General features: G+C 41.3%; 1 protein-coding gene across 3 annotated transcripts in view; it reads right to left on the reverse strand.

Annotated features, from left to right (window-relative positions):
* Positions 1–478: 478 nt before the first annotated feature.
* Positions 479–16,289, reverse strand: part of LOC135920477 (uncharacterized) — a 33,645-nt gene continuing 17,834 nt past the window's right edge. For 2 of the 3 annotated variants that reach the window (XM_065454737.2, XM_065454739.1), the window contains exons 5-7: positions 13,735–14,790; positions 4,185–4,486; positions 479–3,327 (exon numbers count right to left, since the gene is read on the reverse strand). In XM_065454737.2, the coding sequence (XP_065310809.1) occupies positions 4,212–4,486; positions 13,735–14,790 (1,331 nt within the window). In that variant the 3' untranslated portion in view covers positions 479–3,327; positions 4,185–4,211. The remainder of the gene's footprint in view (positions 3,328–4,184; positions 4,487–13,734; positions 14,791–16,289) is intronic. The other variant, XM_065454738.2, reaches the window with a different exon arrangement.

The following is a 16,289-nucleotide window of genomic DNA, read 5'->3' on the forward strand; positions in this document are numbered from 1 at the left end:
TTTTGATCCAAAAACGTGTGCACTTGCCAGAAGCAAACGCTACTCTTGAAAGTAGAACTGATAACCTCATTGCATTTTAGCATTATAATTACCATCGATCCATGGGCTTTCACGTCCAAAAGTAACACCATGGCCACAGGGCACAAGGTAGTGGTGGGCTCTGCATTAGTTTTGTTTACCTGAGGTTTTTAATCGTATAGCTGGCACAAGCACAATAAATTTGCATGCAGTTCTCCGATTTACCGGTCACTCTTCAGTCAGTGTCTTTCTGTTCAGTGTCAAAGGAAGCTTGTCAACTGCTAGCACAGACACTTCTTGCTGTAGCACCTACCTTTGAATAATGCGCAGAAGCATACTCGAGCTCACTTGCAGGAACCTCAAGAAATGTAATATCACATATCCTACCTTGCTAATTCTTGCGCCAATTGTCAATTGTGCATCTGTGTCAATTGAAAAAAAGAGAGAGAAAAGGCAGAAGTTGTCAAAGCAATAAAAAATAGTGTTTATTCACTTTTTTTCTCCCCATTTTCTGTACATGGCTATTTACAGGAAATTATTCACAGAGGATGACCTGAAAGCTCTGTTTAACACAGGAGAAGTTATTTTGTGTGAATTTATGATACTCTCCACTATTCTTTTCAGAGGGGGAGAGGGAAAGGCAGGTGGGCTTGGAGGAGGTAGTCTGGTGGGAAGGCTTTTTTTTTATTTCTTGACTTTACATTAGGGCTTTCAGTTGAAGGTAGCTCATTATGAAGCACATGAGGTTTCTCATAATGAGAACAGTGCAGCAGACATGCAGCTCAATCATCCAGCTTCCCGATGGCTTGCAGTTGCCAGGTAACAGTGGCATCTTGTGCTGTTCCCGGGCCTCGTGGCAACGTGTACCTGGCCTAGTGAGAACGCTGACAATATACAAATACAAGCATGACCAAATAAAGGTGGCAATAAACACCATCGCAGCCGGCTGCAACACAAAGGAAAACATGGAATTGTCCAAAGGTGCATACGAGTATGACCAAAATGGTAGCAAGAAACACTGCAGCAAACTGCAATGTAAATCATGAACTGTCCAAAAGTGTGCAGCACATGACAAGAGTTCAGCACCAGCTGAATAGCCATGAGTAAGTGTGCTTTACACACACACACACAGAAGCACGCAAACACACACAGGCATACGCACGCACTCAGAGACATGGAAAAACAATGCAGAAAAGGTGAGTTTAGAACTTGCTGACTAGAGAACTGTCACGCCCGTTCAGCAGCACAACAGGAGAAATAGATGCAAGAGGGATGTTTCAAACAAACTGTACAAGATAAAAGTATACTGCCCCATTATAATTTGAGCAGTAACAACTTGGAAAAAAAAAGCTACATTACACCGCCAAAAATATTACAAACAAAACATGCAAAAGCATGCATTTTCCGTCACAAACACCACACCTTTACTAAAGACACTGGGTATATGTATATGCTAAGTTTGCCAAAGTAATGTGGAAACAATGTTGCTGAAGAAATAGGCAGTATGCTTTTAAAGAGGGCTGCTGGTTGTCTTTAAGGATGAATGCATAAAGTTAATGCCAATTAGACTGCAAAGCATTGGATGAATAATCTGAAAGTTTTGGAAAAATTTTGGTAGATTTATAAAGCATTTGATTCTAACAGCCCTGCTTCACATTTGCTTTAGTGCTTTCCACTTGTACATATGAAACAAAAGCAAAAGAATAACAAAACAGCACATATCCAGGACAAACAAGATAATACCAAAACACTAGTCTTACGCATGCAATGAAACCTGGTAAATATACGGACTATAAATGTAAATGACCACCATTCAAAAAAAAAAAAGGCTATGTTAAAAAGCCCCTTGCCTATTAGTACCGAGTTCTCTCTGCCTGCAATAAAATACAAAGGCACCAAGCACTAACACAATGCCATTAGGGGGGGGGGGGAAGGAGAGAGAGAGAAAACAAACATCACTGACAACTTCCAAGGAGAGTGGCACCTGTGCAGTATATAAATGCAAGGAAAACATGGCAGGCACATTTATCCAAAAGAAAAGCATGCACCAGTCAATGCTACTTAAACAATAGTTACAAAAATCCTACCCAAGACAAACGAAGTTTGGTGCAAAAAGCAAAATACAGCAGCTTCACAGTGCAGTTTCTTAAATGGTGCTTACAGAGACCATAACCAGAGAAATAACAATTTTGCTGCAACTGTCTGGATAACAAAGCCAACCAACCATTCTGAAAGTTAATCACAGCACGAGTCCACTAAGTACATTAGACAAGGCTAAAGAATGCATAATTGTGTACAAGCAAAGTAAAAATGTCAAAAAACTAAAACAGCAGCTTGTAAAGGGGCCTATAACAGAAAATAAAGAAAAGATGAGAATAAAATAGAGCAATAGGGCAAACAAAAAAGTGAAAGCTTGGCAACTGGAGCAACATGTAAAAACACAGCGCAACCTATCCATGCAAATGCTTAACAGTGTGGTTCATGCATTATGCAAATCTGTAACAGCATAAAAAAACAGTTTAGACTATTACATGAGCACAAGATAAGAAATCCTTCCTTGAGTGTGAGAAACAAGTGAACAAGTCACCTAAAATCATACACAGAAGTAAATATAGACTACACTGCAAATCAGTGTCTAAATTACTCTTGTGACAGTCTTTCTGGTACGTCTGAAAACTACTATGTACACATTTTGGCTCAACACAGAAAATCAAAAGCTGAACTAGTTAGGCAGTGATCAACACAAAATAGCCCAACATACAGCCATGCCACGAAGAATTTCACTGAGCTATAACTTGATATGGTTAAGTAGCACTGCCACCTGACACCCAGATGGTTGTCACAATTAATTTCAAGCAACGGAACTGATTTAGTAAGAAACAGCAGCATGAAGCAGTTTGCCCAGTATGAAAATAAGACAGCCAGGTAAGTTTTCTTATACAGAAAATCAGCAAAGACTAACACCTTTTGCACATTGTGCACTATACAAAGACTCATGCAAGAGAAGAAAAAAAAAAGTGCTTTGAAATGCTCTTTGCTAGATATTTCTCCCATACTGCGCATACAATGAATCAATGCTTCCAAAAGTTACACAAGATGAAATTACATTGCCATGTCACACCAAACACTAACAGCTTTGTACAGCATAACAAGATCAAAAACAGAGTCCAAGCAGGCAGCCACAGTGTGTGTTCGTCAGAGTCAGTTTCAGCTCAGGAATAGTTTTTTTCATCACACAACAGTGCAAGACGAGTCATTGTGGGGATGAGCCAGACCTCTTAAGTACTTTAATCGGCGACACACAACCTGCTGTGAGAAAAAGATGTCATCAAGAATGCTACTTCCAATATGCACTGACGCTTTCCCTTTTGATGCACTAAACATAGCAGCAACACGAAACAAAAGTGGAAAAAGTGAACACATACTCACAAAAGGCACACTGTAAAATGGCATGCCAAATTTGTGTACAGATCACAAAAGTAAAGATGGTGCACTTTGTAAAGAAGTGGCCAGCATGGTAAATAACTCTCATGCCTTACTCTTGAAAGAATATAAACTATATTGTCCCAAAAGACTGAACTTTTTTCAGATAGGTATTTGATGGTTCATGATTACAACTATATACAACACAGGTGCACCAATGCACCATGTAACTACACAGCACTTCTGCCACTTCTGTGACGACCCTCAAACGTTAATCCTCACTGCAAAACATGGAGCAACAATGCAGGGTCGTTATGAGGGCAGCTTGGCTGCACCGCACGTGTACATAAACCACATAAAATTCTTAAGTTTACACTATGCATATGCTTCATTGCAATCAATTGTCTAGGCACATTATTTGCACTCTGGCCTGTTTTTTAACAATTAGACTATGGCCAATTTGGTGAGTCTGACACCACAAAATACTTGGCGCTGTATAGGGGCACCAAGGCTGCTATCAACGCTTTTTATTGGCACTAGCAATTTTAGTGCACAACAGTCGCATTCCACCAAAAAAAAAAAAATATGCAGCTGGGGTGTAGAGGGAGTGGGGAGGATAGGATTACCATGAAGGGAAAAACATACAATATGTCTGGTGTTCCCCCTAAACACTATGCCACACGTGCAATCAACTAGAAACAACTCGTGCAGAAAGCAAGCAATGCACGGAGAGGGCACTTTACCTGCGTGGACACCTCTTCCTAGGGGTGTCAGGGAGCACCATCACTGAGGGCTGATGGCACGCGCTTACGACGACAGCGCTGGTCAGGGCCCAGCCAGGCACGTCGCACGTCTGAGTCGAGGCCTCTTGCCTTGGCATGCTTCCGCTTGACACTGTATGCTGCCGAGTCATGTGAAGACCGTTTCCGTTTGCTTTTTTTCTTTCTTGTTGAGGAAGCTGTGCTGGCATCGCCAAGCCTTAGGTGGACGGGCAGCTTGCTGCTGCTGTTGCCAATACGCTCACTTGCATCTGTGGACTCTTCGCCTATTGAAAACAAGACTGCTGTGAATGCCAAAAGAAACTCAAGGATTCTTCTAGACTAACACACAGGAATAGTGAGGTATTAGCCAGGGATGTATTCTCAAACAATTACTTTTAAGGATATCACCTTCAATGCATATTCAAGGGATTGCGTTGGACACAAAGCAATGACATGAAGGCTGCATCATTTAACATGACAAAATGTCAAAAAAAAAAATTCAGAGATTAAAGGGACACTAAAGGCAAATATTAAGTTGAGCTAAAGTGGTGTCATCCTGACCATTTCCAAGTGGAACCACCTTGCGAACTCCATGGCTAGAAATTGTAAATTGCAATATGGGCCATAAGGTAATTAGTTTAAAAGTTAATTAGTAAACCTTTATTATTTAGTCAATTATGGATTCCAATTTTTTGTGCAAGCAGTGTCTGCCGCTTCGAGTAGACCCCCTCATGAACTAAAATTGTGCAATCTGCCACAGGCAACCTTTAAGAATTTTTAAAAGTATTTGCTGAAACGCCCTCTATATACATAGAGTATTGACACAGGCTAGCTGGTACAAAACATTAGTCTCTCAATGGAGCTGATGCTGCGGCTGTAGCATTTAAAGCAAGTGGCTCAAGGTCCTTGACGAGGCAGTTATGCTACTGGCGCTGACACATTTAATGTCATCTGTCATCTCTTTGCAGCGCACCTTACATCTTTCAAACATGTCTCACTAATCATAGCCATAATTTATTTTATATATTGCTATAATTTCTACTGCAGCAACATCAGTCTCCATTGAGAGGCTAAAGTTATGTACCAGCTAGCCTGTGTTGATACTCTCTAGATAAAAATTTTCCGCATTTGTTTCTATTTTTGGACATCCCCTTCACTTATGTTGCAATAATTTCCAGCATCTTCATTGGCTCGAAATACTTATAACCACAGACACTTGAAAGTCTAAATTCAATTATGTTGGATAATTATGCAATAAACTATGGCAGACAATTGAATTTGACTGAACAAGAAATTAAAAACTAAACGAGAACTAGTAGCGAGTTGCACTGTTGCAGCACACAACTTCTGAATGATTATTCCACAATTACTGAGCTGGCACATTACTGAATTATTTTATGACTATAAGGACATGCTTGGGACTTGTTTCCTTTTATTCTTACATTAAAATGATAGACAAGGCAATGCAAAGCCGCACATCACCAACTGCTGCCAAAGTCTACATACTTTTCTGCAGAAACAAAAGCTGGTGCAACGACTCAGCCTTTAGACATATATTCTGCTCTTGAAGAATGTCACCAGCTGCACTGAAATATTCACTGCCTGTACTTGTGGCTGCTATACAAAGAATACATTTGGCAACTCTAGATACCATAGCAAAAGTTGATCAGCGAGCCTTCTATCACTTGAAATGGTGTTGTCATTTGTCAAACTTGTCATTTTTTTTTTCAGAATCTGTGGCGTTTTTTTACTGTTGAAATTCATCCTACACCACCACGCCTACCCAGCTAATGCATTTCTCCTTGTTGAAAGGCGGGGACGCTGTCAAACACATTCTAACATCAGGTCATCTCACCTCTAGGAATCTGAGGTCTTAACCCTTTACTATTAGACAGCACATATGTGTCCCCCACAAATTTTTAAAATTTTCTATCTAAATGCGCAAAATATACCTGACAATAAGCATAATCAATGAAAAGCAAAAATATTTGCAGAAGCTTTTGGACAAATAGGGGGAAAACCCACAGCAGAAAAGTGGAAATGGGCTTTAGCCTAAGCCCCCATGCCTTCGTTAAGAATTTTTACAGACAGCTCTAGCACGTGAACCATAGGTGTACATTTTATTTGCTTTACATACTGCATGTGGATGACACTGCAGTAGATCTTGCATTGATCTGTCTCCTCTGCCCACGCTTTAAAAATAAAGCGAGTCATGTGCTAAGCTTCTTCCTCATACTGTGTTCCTGCTCTAAACCGACAAATGACGCCTGCTGCCTTTCAGTCAGTGTTGGCTAAAAATATTTAGCCATAAACTTCATACTCAATACAGAAACTCGGGAAGAAAATTTTTTTTTCTGGTATGTTGCCTGTAAGCAACACTTGTCAACAAAGAGTAAACAACCAAAGGTTAACCAACCAAGGTTGGCCAAGTTTTGTAGTGCAAGTTAGTGCTGCACTCCTGATGAAATTCCACTGCATATGTCGACAAACTGGCCTTACTGCTGCAGCTTCTGCAATCTGAAATTTCCTAAGTGACCTGCCGCTTGGAAACATACAAAGCCAAGTACGTACAAGTCTTACTAACTTTTGAGTATATTTTTTTTATCCGAATGTTACTGAGAAAAGAAGCCACATGATATATTTAAAGGCAAAACAGTGCCGGCCAAGTAGATGAGCACTGGCGGCAAGGCCAGCATTGGACGTGGGCATTGCACTTCTATGCCGCAAAAGATAGGGAAGAATTCAATTGCACAATGAGAGAGAAAAAAACAATTAAAACTCTGCAATTTTACTCGTTTTGGAGGTCAAAAGCACTCGAAGTGTTCATATATTGGAAAAATTTGTTATTTTGGCATTGATTGATGCCTTCTAGCTCACACCTGGGCAGGAAAAATAAATTGTCGGCAAAATGTTACAAACCTTAAAAAGGCGGAGAACGTTTTGAACTCCAACAAACACATGCGCATTTTTTTAAAGATATCTGTCATGTTCGGCGTGAAATGATTTGGCGTGGAATGAACTGCATGTTTCTTGAGCACACATCCTCAATGCAGATTGGAAAATTGTGATAAAAAATGCTTCACAACATATTTCGTTGCGTTACCATCGTGTAATTGGAAACTCAGACCGTTAGCTTTCTGTTGCACTTAAAAAAAAAAAAAAAGCAGCAGCAGCAGCAGCAGCCCCGGGTACCATAGCTGCATTGAATGTGCATTCTTTCACTGAAATCTGAAAGTGCCCAAAGACCGGTTCGTTGCAAGCACTATGCTGCAGGTAGTAGAAAGTGAGGTCCTAAATTACATGTCTGCAGGAACCATTATTAGATCCCAAACTAAATGTTCCCTTTCCTATTGGTGCATAGTTCATCAATTTCCAGAGCATAGGGCATGTTTAAATTTTGTTTCAGAATGGCAGTGCCAGTAAGGCAGTGTGATGCCACCAATTTTCAAGTCAAATCTTTGGCTCCTTTTAAACACAATGTACTTTTTTACTAATAAATTAACTAGGTCCAAGCAGAGCCAAATCCACGATGTCAAAGCAAGCAAGTGTAATCCCCCCCCCCCCCATTTCCAAGTGGTGTTGCTACCAGTCCTTTGTTTTTGTATCTTTCCTGGCTTACTGAGTCTTCTCACAATAAGAGCATTTTTCTTTGCATAGCATTGCATAGAAGGGCAATTTACTAACACAGCTAAACTTACTTTGTTCTCATCCTCATCAGCAGCCTATTTTATGTCCACTGAAGGATGAAGGCCTCTCCCTGCAATCTCCATTACCCCTGTCCTGCGTCAACAGATTCCAACTAGCACCAGCTAATTTTCTAATTTCATCGCCCAACCTAGTCTGCTGCCGTTCTCGACTGCACTTCCCTTCTCTTGGCACCCATTATGCAACCCTAATGGTCCACCAGTTATCCAACCTATGCAGTACATGACATGCCCAGCTCCATTTTTCCCCCTTTCAATGTCAATTAGCATATCAGCTATCCCCGTTTGCTCTCTGATCCACACCGCTCTCTTCCTGTCTCCCCCTTAACGTTACGCCTAACATTCTTCGTTCCATCGCTCTTTGCGCGGTCCTTAAATTGTACTCGATCTTCGTTGTTAACTCCAAAGATTCTGCCTCGTATGTTAGCACCGATAGAATGCATTGATTGTACACCTTTCTGCCAGGATCTGACAATGTTTGCCGAATGCACTCCAAACCCATTTTTATTCTGTAAATTTCCTTCTCATGATCTGAGTCCCCTGTGAGTAATTGACCTATAGTCGTATACAACTTTAGAAAAAAGGGGAGGCCCCACCCAGATGACCGAAGCGAGACAGCCGATTGTCTCCGCGACTAAAATAATCCTGCTCAAAAAATCATGCTCCTGAAATGCGTAATTCTCGGTATAAATAAAGACTTTTGTATTTTGATGACTGGTTTAGTAGAGCTCTCATGTGCTACAGCACATGCCGGATAGCGACAGAAAAATAACCCAGTGCCTTCTACAACGCTGCCTGTCGTCTGCTCTTCAGCTTCATTGCTATTGACAAAAGTAGAAAGAGCAGAGCTGCATGGCTTTTGCGCTTGTTTACATGTACACGGCGTATCTACAACTCGTTTTCCAAGCTTAAAATGAATCAGTTGCTATTGAAAAAGTACTTATATAAAACAATCCATTTATTGCAGCCATTACAAACCTGGGGCGAGAATACGGTCGAGGCAGGAATTAAGGTACAAAAATGCTTCTTTCATCGTTTTAAATAAATACTCTAGGTTTTAAATAGCATAAAATTTATATTTTTTGGTTTTGTGCTTTCACAATTTCACAGCACGCATTCTACAGCTTGTGCGCGCAGTGAGCACTGGTAGACAGCAATCAATCGACGGTGCTACACAACGCTCGAACACCGTCGCTAGACGCTCGGCTATCTCACTGCTGACAATGCTCGTTCCCACTAAGTTGACGGCGGCAAATCTTTGCGTTGAAGGCTTCTTCTGCAAATATTTTGTGTTGAGACACTCGTAGGTTTGTTTCATGAGCGCACACTTTTCTGATTTCTCCCGAGAATGGTTTTGCTCCATCACTTCACCCTGTCCAACGAAAAACTCAGCGACACAGTACACAAACACGTCCGCCACTAACAGTAGGCACCAGTCTTTGGAAAACTTTTCTCATCGTAACACCACTCGGGTGCAAAATAAAACAACATGGAACAAACACGCAGGATGTGTGTTCGTAGCGGCCGCCGCGGAATCCTGTTTTCAGGCAACGCGTAGTGCAGCACCAGCGATGCTCGCTGCAATGTTCCTTCGCCGGATCACGTATCAGAATAAACGCTCGTGGCACAAATGCGGCATCATAAGCTCGCAGTAATATTTCAGGCATGATAGACAATCACAAACAGTTCTGGAATTCACTTTTACGAGGGGCTGAAGCACACAGCTGATGCGACCTCGCCCAGTTCGAAGCGCGGGTGGCCATCTGCTCCGTCGGCGGGCTCACCGGCCGTCCGGCTGATGACGTTAGTGCGTGCTCATTGGTGGGTGCTCATGTGCCTCCGCCTCGGAGAAGTAAACGCCCACTTTTTTCTAAAGTTGTATCCGACTATAGGTAAACATACTCCTTCACAGACTCTAGAGGCTGACTGGCGACCCTGAACTCCTGTTCTCTTGCCAGCCTATTGAGCATTATTTTTGTCTTCTGCATATAATCTTCATCCCCACTGTTAAGTTTCTTCGTTAAGGTACTGAATCATTTCTTGCAATTTGTCTCCAATGTTGCTGAAAGGGACAATGTCATCTTCAAACCGAAGGTTGCCGAGATATTTGCCGTTGATCCTTACTCCTAATCCTTCCCAGTTTAATAGCTTGTATACTTCTTCCAAGCATGCAGTGAATAGCATTGGAGAGATTGTGTCTCCCTGTCTGACCCCTTTCTTTATGGGTATCTTCCTACTTGTGTAGTATTAAGGTAGCTGTGGAGTCTCTGTAGATATTTCCCCAGATATTTAAGTAAGCGGCCTGTACTCCTTGATTACTTAAAGCCTCTATGACTGCTGGTATCTACTCAATCAAATGCCTTTTCATAATCTATGAAAACCATATAAAGAAGCTGATTGTACTCTGCGGATTTCTCGGTTACAATGTATCACATCCATATCATTAATCGGGACAGTACTCCTTCCTTAAGCCAGCCTGTTCCCTTGGTTGACTAAAGTCCAATGTTGTCCTTATTCTATTGGAAAATATCTTAGTGAACATTTTATATAATACTGGCGGTAAGCTAAAGGGCCTATAACCTTTCAATTCTTTAACGTTTCCCTCGTTGTGGACTAGTATAATGTTTGCATTCTTCCTGTTCTCTGGAACCCTTGAAGTCGATAGTCTCTTCGTAGAGAGCTGCCAGTTTTTCAAGCATTATGTCTCCTCCATCTTTGATAAAATCGACCATTATATTCCATCTTCTCCTGCCGCTTCTCCTTGTTTCATGTCTTGCAAGGCCCTTCTAACCTCATCGCTAATTATAGAAGTGGTCTCTGCAACCTGTTCATTACTGCTTTGAATGGAAGTATTGTGGCTCCTCTGCGTACTGTACAGGTCAGTATAGGATTCTCCCGCTGCTTTTACTATACCTTCGAGATTGCTGATACTACCCTGCTTGTCTTTCAGTGCATGCATTTTGGTTTATCCAATGGCAAGTTTCCTTCTCACTAATTTCATGCTGCGTCCATTTTTTTACTGCTTTCTCAGTCTTTTTCATGCTATAATTTTCAAATATCCTTTATTTTCTCCTTGTTGATCAGTTTTTGAGAGTTCTGCGAATTCTATTTTATCTGTTGAGTTAGACACTTTCATTCTTTTTTGTTTCTTTATTAGGTCCTTTGTTACTGGGAGAGCTTGTCTACTGGTTGCCTTGGTGCCTTACCTCCCACTTCAATTGCTGCCTCTGAAGACAGCCTAGTTACAGTTTTATTCATTACTTGTATGTCATCTTCATCTCTCTGTTTATATAAGGCTGCATATTTATTTGCAAGTAGCAGTCTGAATTGGTCTACTTTTGGCCTTACTGCATGTAGGTTGGCTCATTTCTTCCTGACCAATTTTACTCCTCTCTTCAAATTGAGGTGTATGTATCCTAGACCTCACCAACCTATGGTCACTGCACTTTACACAACACTTCAACATCCTTCACTATGCTGGGATCAGCAGAAAGTATGAAATCTATTTGATTTCTCGTTTCCCCATTAGGGCTTTTTCAGTTCCACTTTTTGTTGCTACGCTTCCTGAAGAAATGTTCATTATTCACAGCTTATTCCTTTCCGCAAATTCTACCAGCATCTTTCCTCTAGCATTCCTAAAATCGATGCCGTAGTTGCCAATTGCTTGTTCACCAGCCTTTGTCCCCGCTTTTTCACTGAAGTCGCCCATTACTACAGCATACTGAGTTTACACTGTTCTCATCGCTAATTCAGCATCTTCATAAAACTAACCTACTTCATCATCATCATGACTGGATATTGGACCGTAGGCTTGTACAGCCTTAAACAATGCCTCTTATTAAGTCTCATTACGACTACTGCTACCCTCCCATTTATGCTGTAGAATTTGTCGATGTTGCCTGCTAAGTCCTTATGGATTAGGAATCCTACCCCGTATTGTTTCTTATCTGGGAGACCTCTATAGCAGAGGACATGGCCATTAGTCAGCACTGTATAAGCCTGACCAGTTGTCATCTCACCAAGGCAAATAATATCCCAAACACTGACTGATGGTTCTTTAAAGAGTCCTGCTAAGCTAGCCTCATTCAACAGAGTTTGGGTGTTAAAGTTTGCCAGGGTCAGTTTCCACTGCTCTGTAGTGTACATTTATTGGTTTTTAAAGCCCTTCTTATGCAATCTTAAAGGGACTGATAACCAATTTTTATGGTACCTGTTTTTCTTTTTAGTGCAATGGAAAGCTTATTGCTCAGAGTGTCCAACAATATAGCGGTAATGCGAAGAATGCTGAAGAAAATATATACCAGAATTGTTTTATCTGCGGTGAGGATATTGTGGTGTGCTGGAAACAGTAATAGGTGAGCACGATAGCGATTATACGAGGGATTAGTGCAGCTCTAGATGCAAGAAAGTAATATTTTGTTTATCAAGTCGACGTTCCTGCCATTTGTTTTCTGAAGTATTGAATTATTTCTACAATAATCGCTACGTGCTTTCGTGGTTTCCTGTCCAAATGCTTTAGTTATATACAAGTGAAGTTTCCACCACCGTCCTCAATTGCAAGGGATGCAAGGCAATGCACCACCTTAGTGCAGTGCATGCTTGAATCTTGCAGTGAGTGGGTGCAGCCCACTCTGGTATCGCCTGCACCTTTTCTGAATCTAACAAAGCTATAGGGGTGCTGGCACTCATCTACAGCACAGTTAGTCAATGGCATTTTGTATCTCACAGGAAGACCACAGAACTCGCATTCGCAAACTTGCGTGCATACGAAAGCACTAAGGTGCGCCGCCATGCAATTAGGTATACCACGCCTCTACAGCGCCACTTGTGAAGGTAGCACCGCTTGTTAGCGTGAATTTGTTTACTTTGTAATATGCATAAAATAAAGTGCAAGCACATATGTAGTATTAAGACTGATATTAAACAATAAGTATGGTGCTCTCGATAACAGCCGCCTTGTGTACAGTAAGCTCACTGACTACATTCCAAGCACCAAAGTTTCGTCATCAGTTCGCACCACTTACAATTTTTTGTGACTGCCAATTTAAAATTATAATTACTGCTTAAATTGTGAACAGCATGCTCGATTGTATCACTATAAATCAGTGTTTTCATATCCACCAACATGTCATGACACATTCTGAGCGGTTGTTGGTCTTTTTAACATTTTATGGCTCAGCTTGACACACGCACATAACACAAAAGCATGCATCTAAATTTATTATATTATATATATATGATATTATTATATTAAATTATATTAAAGCACATTTCCCGGCGAATACCATGTCATGCATGTGGCAGGGTAGCATTACACCTAGTGCAGTATCTCATTTCCAGAAATATTTATATAGCTTGAAGTTTTAATACTTGTATGGCAAATGAACGATTTCATTGAACTGATCTGCATTACATTTAAATATTAGTGCTGCAAAGAGGTATGCCACTATTTATCATCAAAAAAATTTTGCAAGGCAGTTTTCCCATGATGCAAGATACCATAACTTAAGGGCATTATTCATTGGGCAAATACTGCAAAATGTGTCTGTCAGTGGTGTGTCTTGGTGTTTTTTTTCTGCCTCTTGTTTAATTTGACCCGCTGGACAATGTAATTTTGCCACTCTCGTCATGTTCGAATTAATGCAAGTCCATGGATTTTTGTTTTGGTTAACTTGCCTAATGAGCTAGCTGATTAATAAATGATTAAATAAATTAATAAATAAATGATAAATAAATAAATAATAATAAATTCCGAGAGATTGCAGGACCATTATGGAGCTCTGAGAGCTTTATACAAGAACTGTGCCCGAAAAAGGGGACCAACTTACCAACACTGTGCACTAAGACTTCCACTGTCCTTCCAGATCTATGCTTCTTGGACTCAACACCTCCTGGTAAGAGTTCAGATGCACCTCGCTTCACGACACTCAGCACGGAACGTAAGAGGGGTGGACTTGCACTTCTGCTGCGCGATCTCGTCCGAGCACATGGGGATGATAGAGGGGAGCTTTCACGGTGTGGGCTTTGGTCCTCAGTCCTGCCCTGTCTGAGCAGCAGTATCTTGCCTCCCACAGGCTTCACTGGCACAGTAGACTCAAACTTTCGGCGTCTAGCTTCAAAAACGCTACTTGTAGAGCGGTCTTGGCTGTCGACACTTCTTGTGCTGCCTGGTGTGCCCTCCCGGGAGCTGTGCCTTTCTCGTGCTAGTCGATCTTCTCTTGCAAGGTCTGGAGAAAGGTGAACAGCTCTTCGACTATCAGTAGAGAGACCATTTGTGAGCCTTCCCTCATATTTCTGTTGGCACTCTTCCATGGCTGGACTTTTCCTTGTGTGCCTCACAGGACTGGCATTGCCACTTTGTGACTGCAAGCCTGAACAATCAATGGACACCTCTGGAGAATTTTCATTTGGCACTACACTAATCTTTTCATGTCCACCATAGACACTTGCTTCCGTTCTGCTTATCAGCCCCAAACGATCTTTTACGGCACATGTACCCGAACTGTCACCACCTGCCTGGAGCTGAGCACAGGCAGCTGTATTATCAAAGTCAACATTGCAACCATGTTGTATAGCATGCCCAGGGCTGCGTTCATCACTGGACTTATGCACACAGTCAGTAGCACTCGCTTCTGAAGTCACGTCATGCCGGGGGGAGGAGAATGCTGGCAAATCAGATGTAGACTCACTTAGACAGCTGTCTAGACAATCTTGGGCAAATCTACACGGTGGTGATTCACGTGTAGAGTTTTGCTCATCGTCTGAACTGCGCCCGTCAGTACTTGCACCACTATGGGATGACGCGGAACCAGAGCGCAGCAGGTCATCATCGTCACTTTCCTCACTTTCAGAGCTGGACTCGAAGTGACTGAACTTGCCTGATGCTGGAAAAGAAGAGATGAGCAACTAAATAGCTATTCTTATGGCACCTTTAACAGCAACAATGATCAATATTCTGTTAACTGCAGGAGAGAAAAATTCATCATTACCGTACCTACCAACCTGAGAACTGTTACATATGTAAAAATCTCCTGGATATGATACTGAGGGAAAAGCACGTGTTTATTTTTAAAAGCTTGCCCCAAGCATATACCTTTTGTGCGATATGATGGGCTTTATTAATGATGATTACATTTAGACGCAGCGCGCAAGTAGCAAAAAACTGGGAACAGCAGAGACTGACAAGCAACACACTGTTCTTAGATCACAGTCTCATTTTTTGGTAATATGGTCCTGTAAAGTTTGCCTGCTTCAGGAACTTGTTTGTATAAACTTGCTTCAAGTGCCCCCCTGATGTCCTTCCACAATCAAGACTTCCAAGGGTTTCATCAGAGATCGAAAGTGAAACTTTCTTAACGAACAGAATGAATTTTTCCTAAAACTTCATGCAATATTCGTAAAATTGTAGAACAAGCCTTAATACATAAACTTTATTGAAAATTCAAGTCTGCAGCATTACGCAGATATGGGAACTAGGCTCTCGTATTAGTACAAAAAGATCATACCAATTACAGAGAGCACCAGAATGTGCTTTATGCTACCGTCTCAAACACTTATTAGTTTTGCAACCATCCCAATAATTTCAATTAGTTTGGATTTGACAGTTATGTCAGGATATGCCAACCTCTGTGCTGTAAACTAATCCTCCACCTACTTATATTTTGCATTTAAGTGACAGAAATAAAGCTTACAGGTTATTTTCTTAGCCCAAAACCTTACTTCGACCAGGACTTCCTCCCAAGTGTCACACAAGCACGATACCCAGATGTGTTAACGTCCCGGGTTCGTCTCTTTGCCGATTATGCCGTAATTTACCGAACAATTTCCTCTGATATCAATTGCCAATGCTTGCAACCCGACCTTGATGCAATTACCTTATGCTGCTCCAAATGGCTAATGTCACTTAATATCTCTAAAACCAAGTTAATGACATTTAATGGCCGAAAGTCTCGAATTGAAAACACTTACTTCATCAATAACAGCACGATTGAGTCTTCCACTTCCTACAAATATCTTGGCCTTCATTTCCAGTCTGACCTAACGTGGTATCACCATATTAATTTAACCGTGGCAGCTGCTAACCGCACTCTAGGAATACTTAAGGAACCCTCAAGCAAGCGCCACCACTCGTACCAAAACAGGCATATATCACAATCATATGCCCAAAAATTGAATATGTTGCGGCAATTTGGGATCCCCATCAGGTATACCTAGCTTCCAACCTTGAAGCCCGCAAAACCGTGCTGCTAGATTTATTTATTTTTTTTCAGATTATTCAACATTCAACAGTGTTACATTATTAAAGAAATATACCAATTTGCAATCCTTGAGCCTTCATCGCAAACACTCTTGCTTATCACTATTTTATAAATGTTTCCACCGC

This window comes from Dermacentor albipictus, chromosome 1, assembly GCF_038994185.2.
Source record: "Dermacentor albipictus isolate Rhodes 1998 colony chromosome 1, USDA_Dalb.pri_finalv2, whole genome shotgun sequence".
Classification (NCBI taxonomy): domain Eukaryota; kingdom Metazoa; phylum Arthropoda; class Arachnida; order Ixodida; family Ixodidae; genus Dermacentor; species Dermacentor albipictus.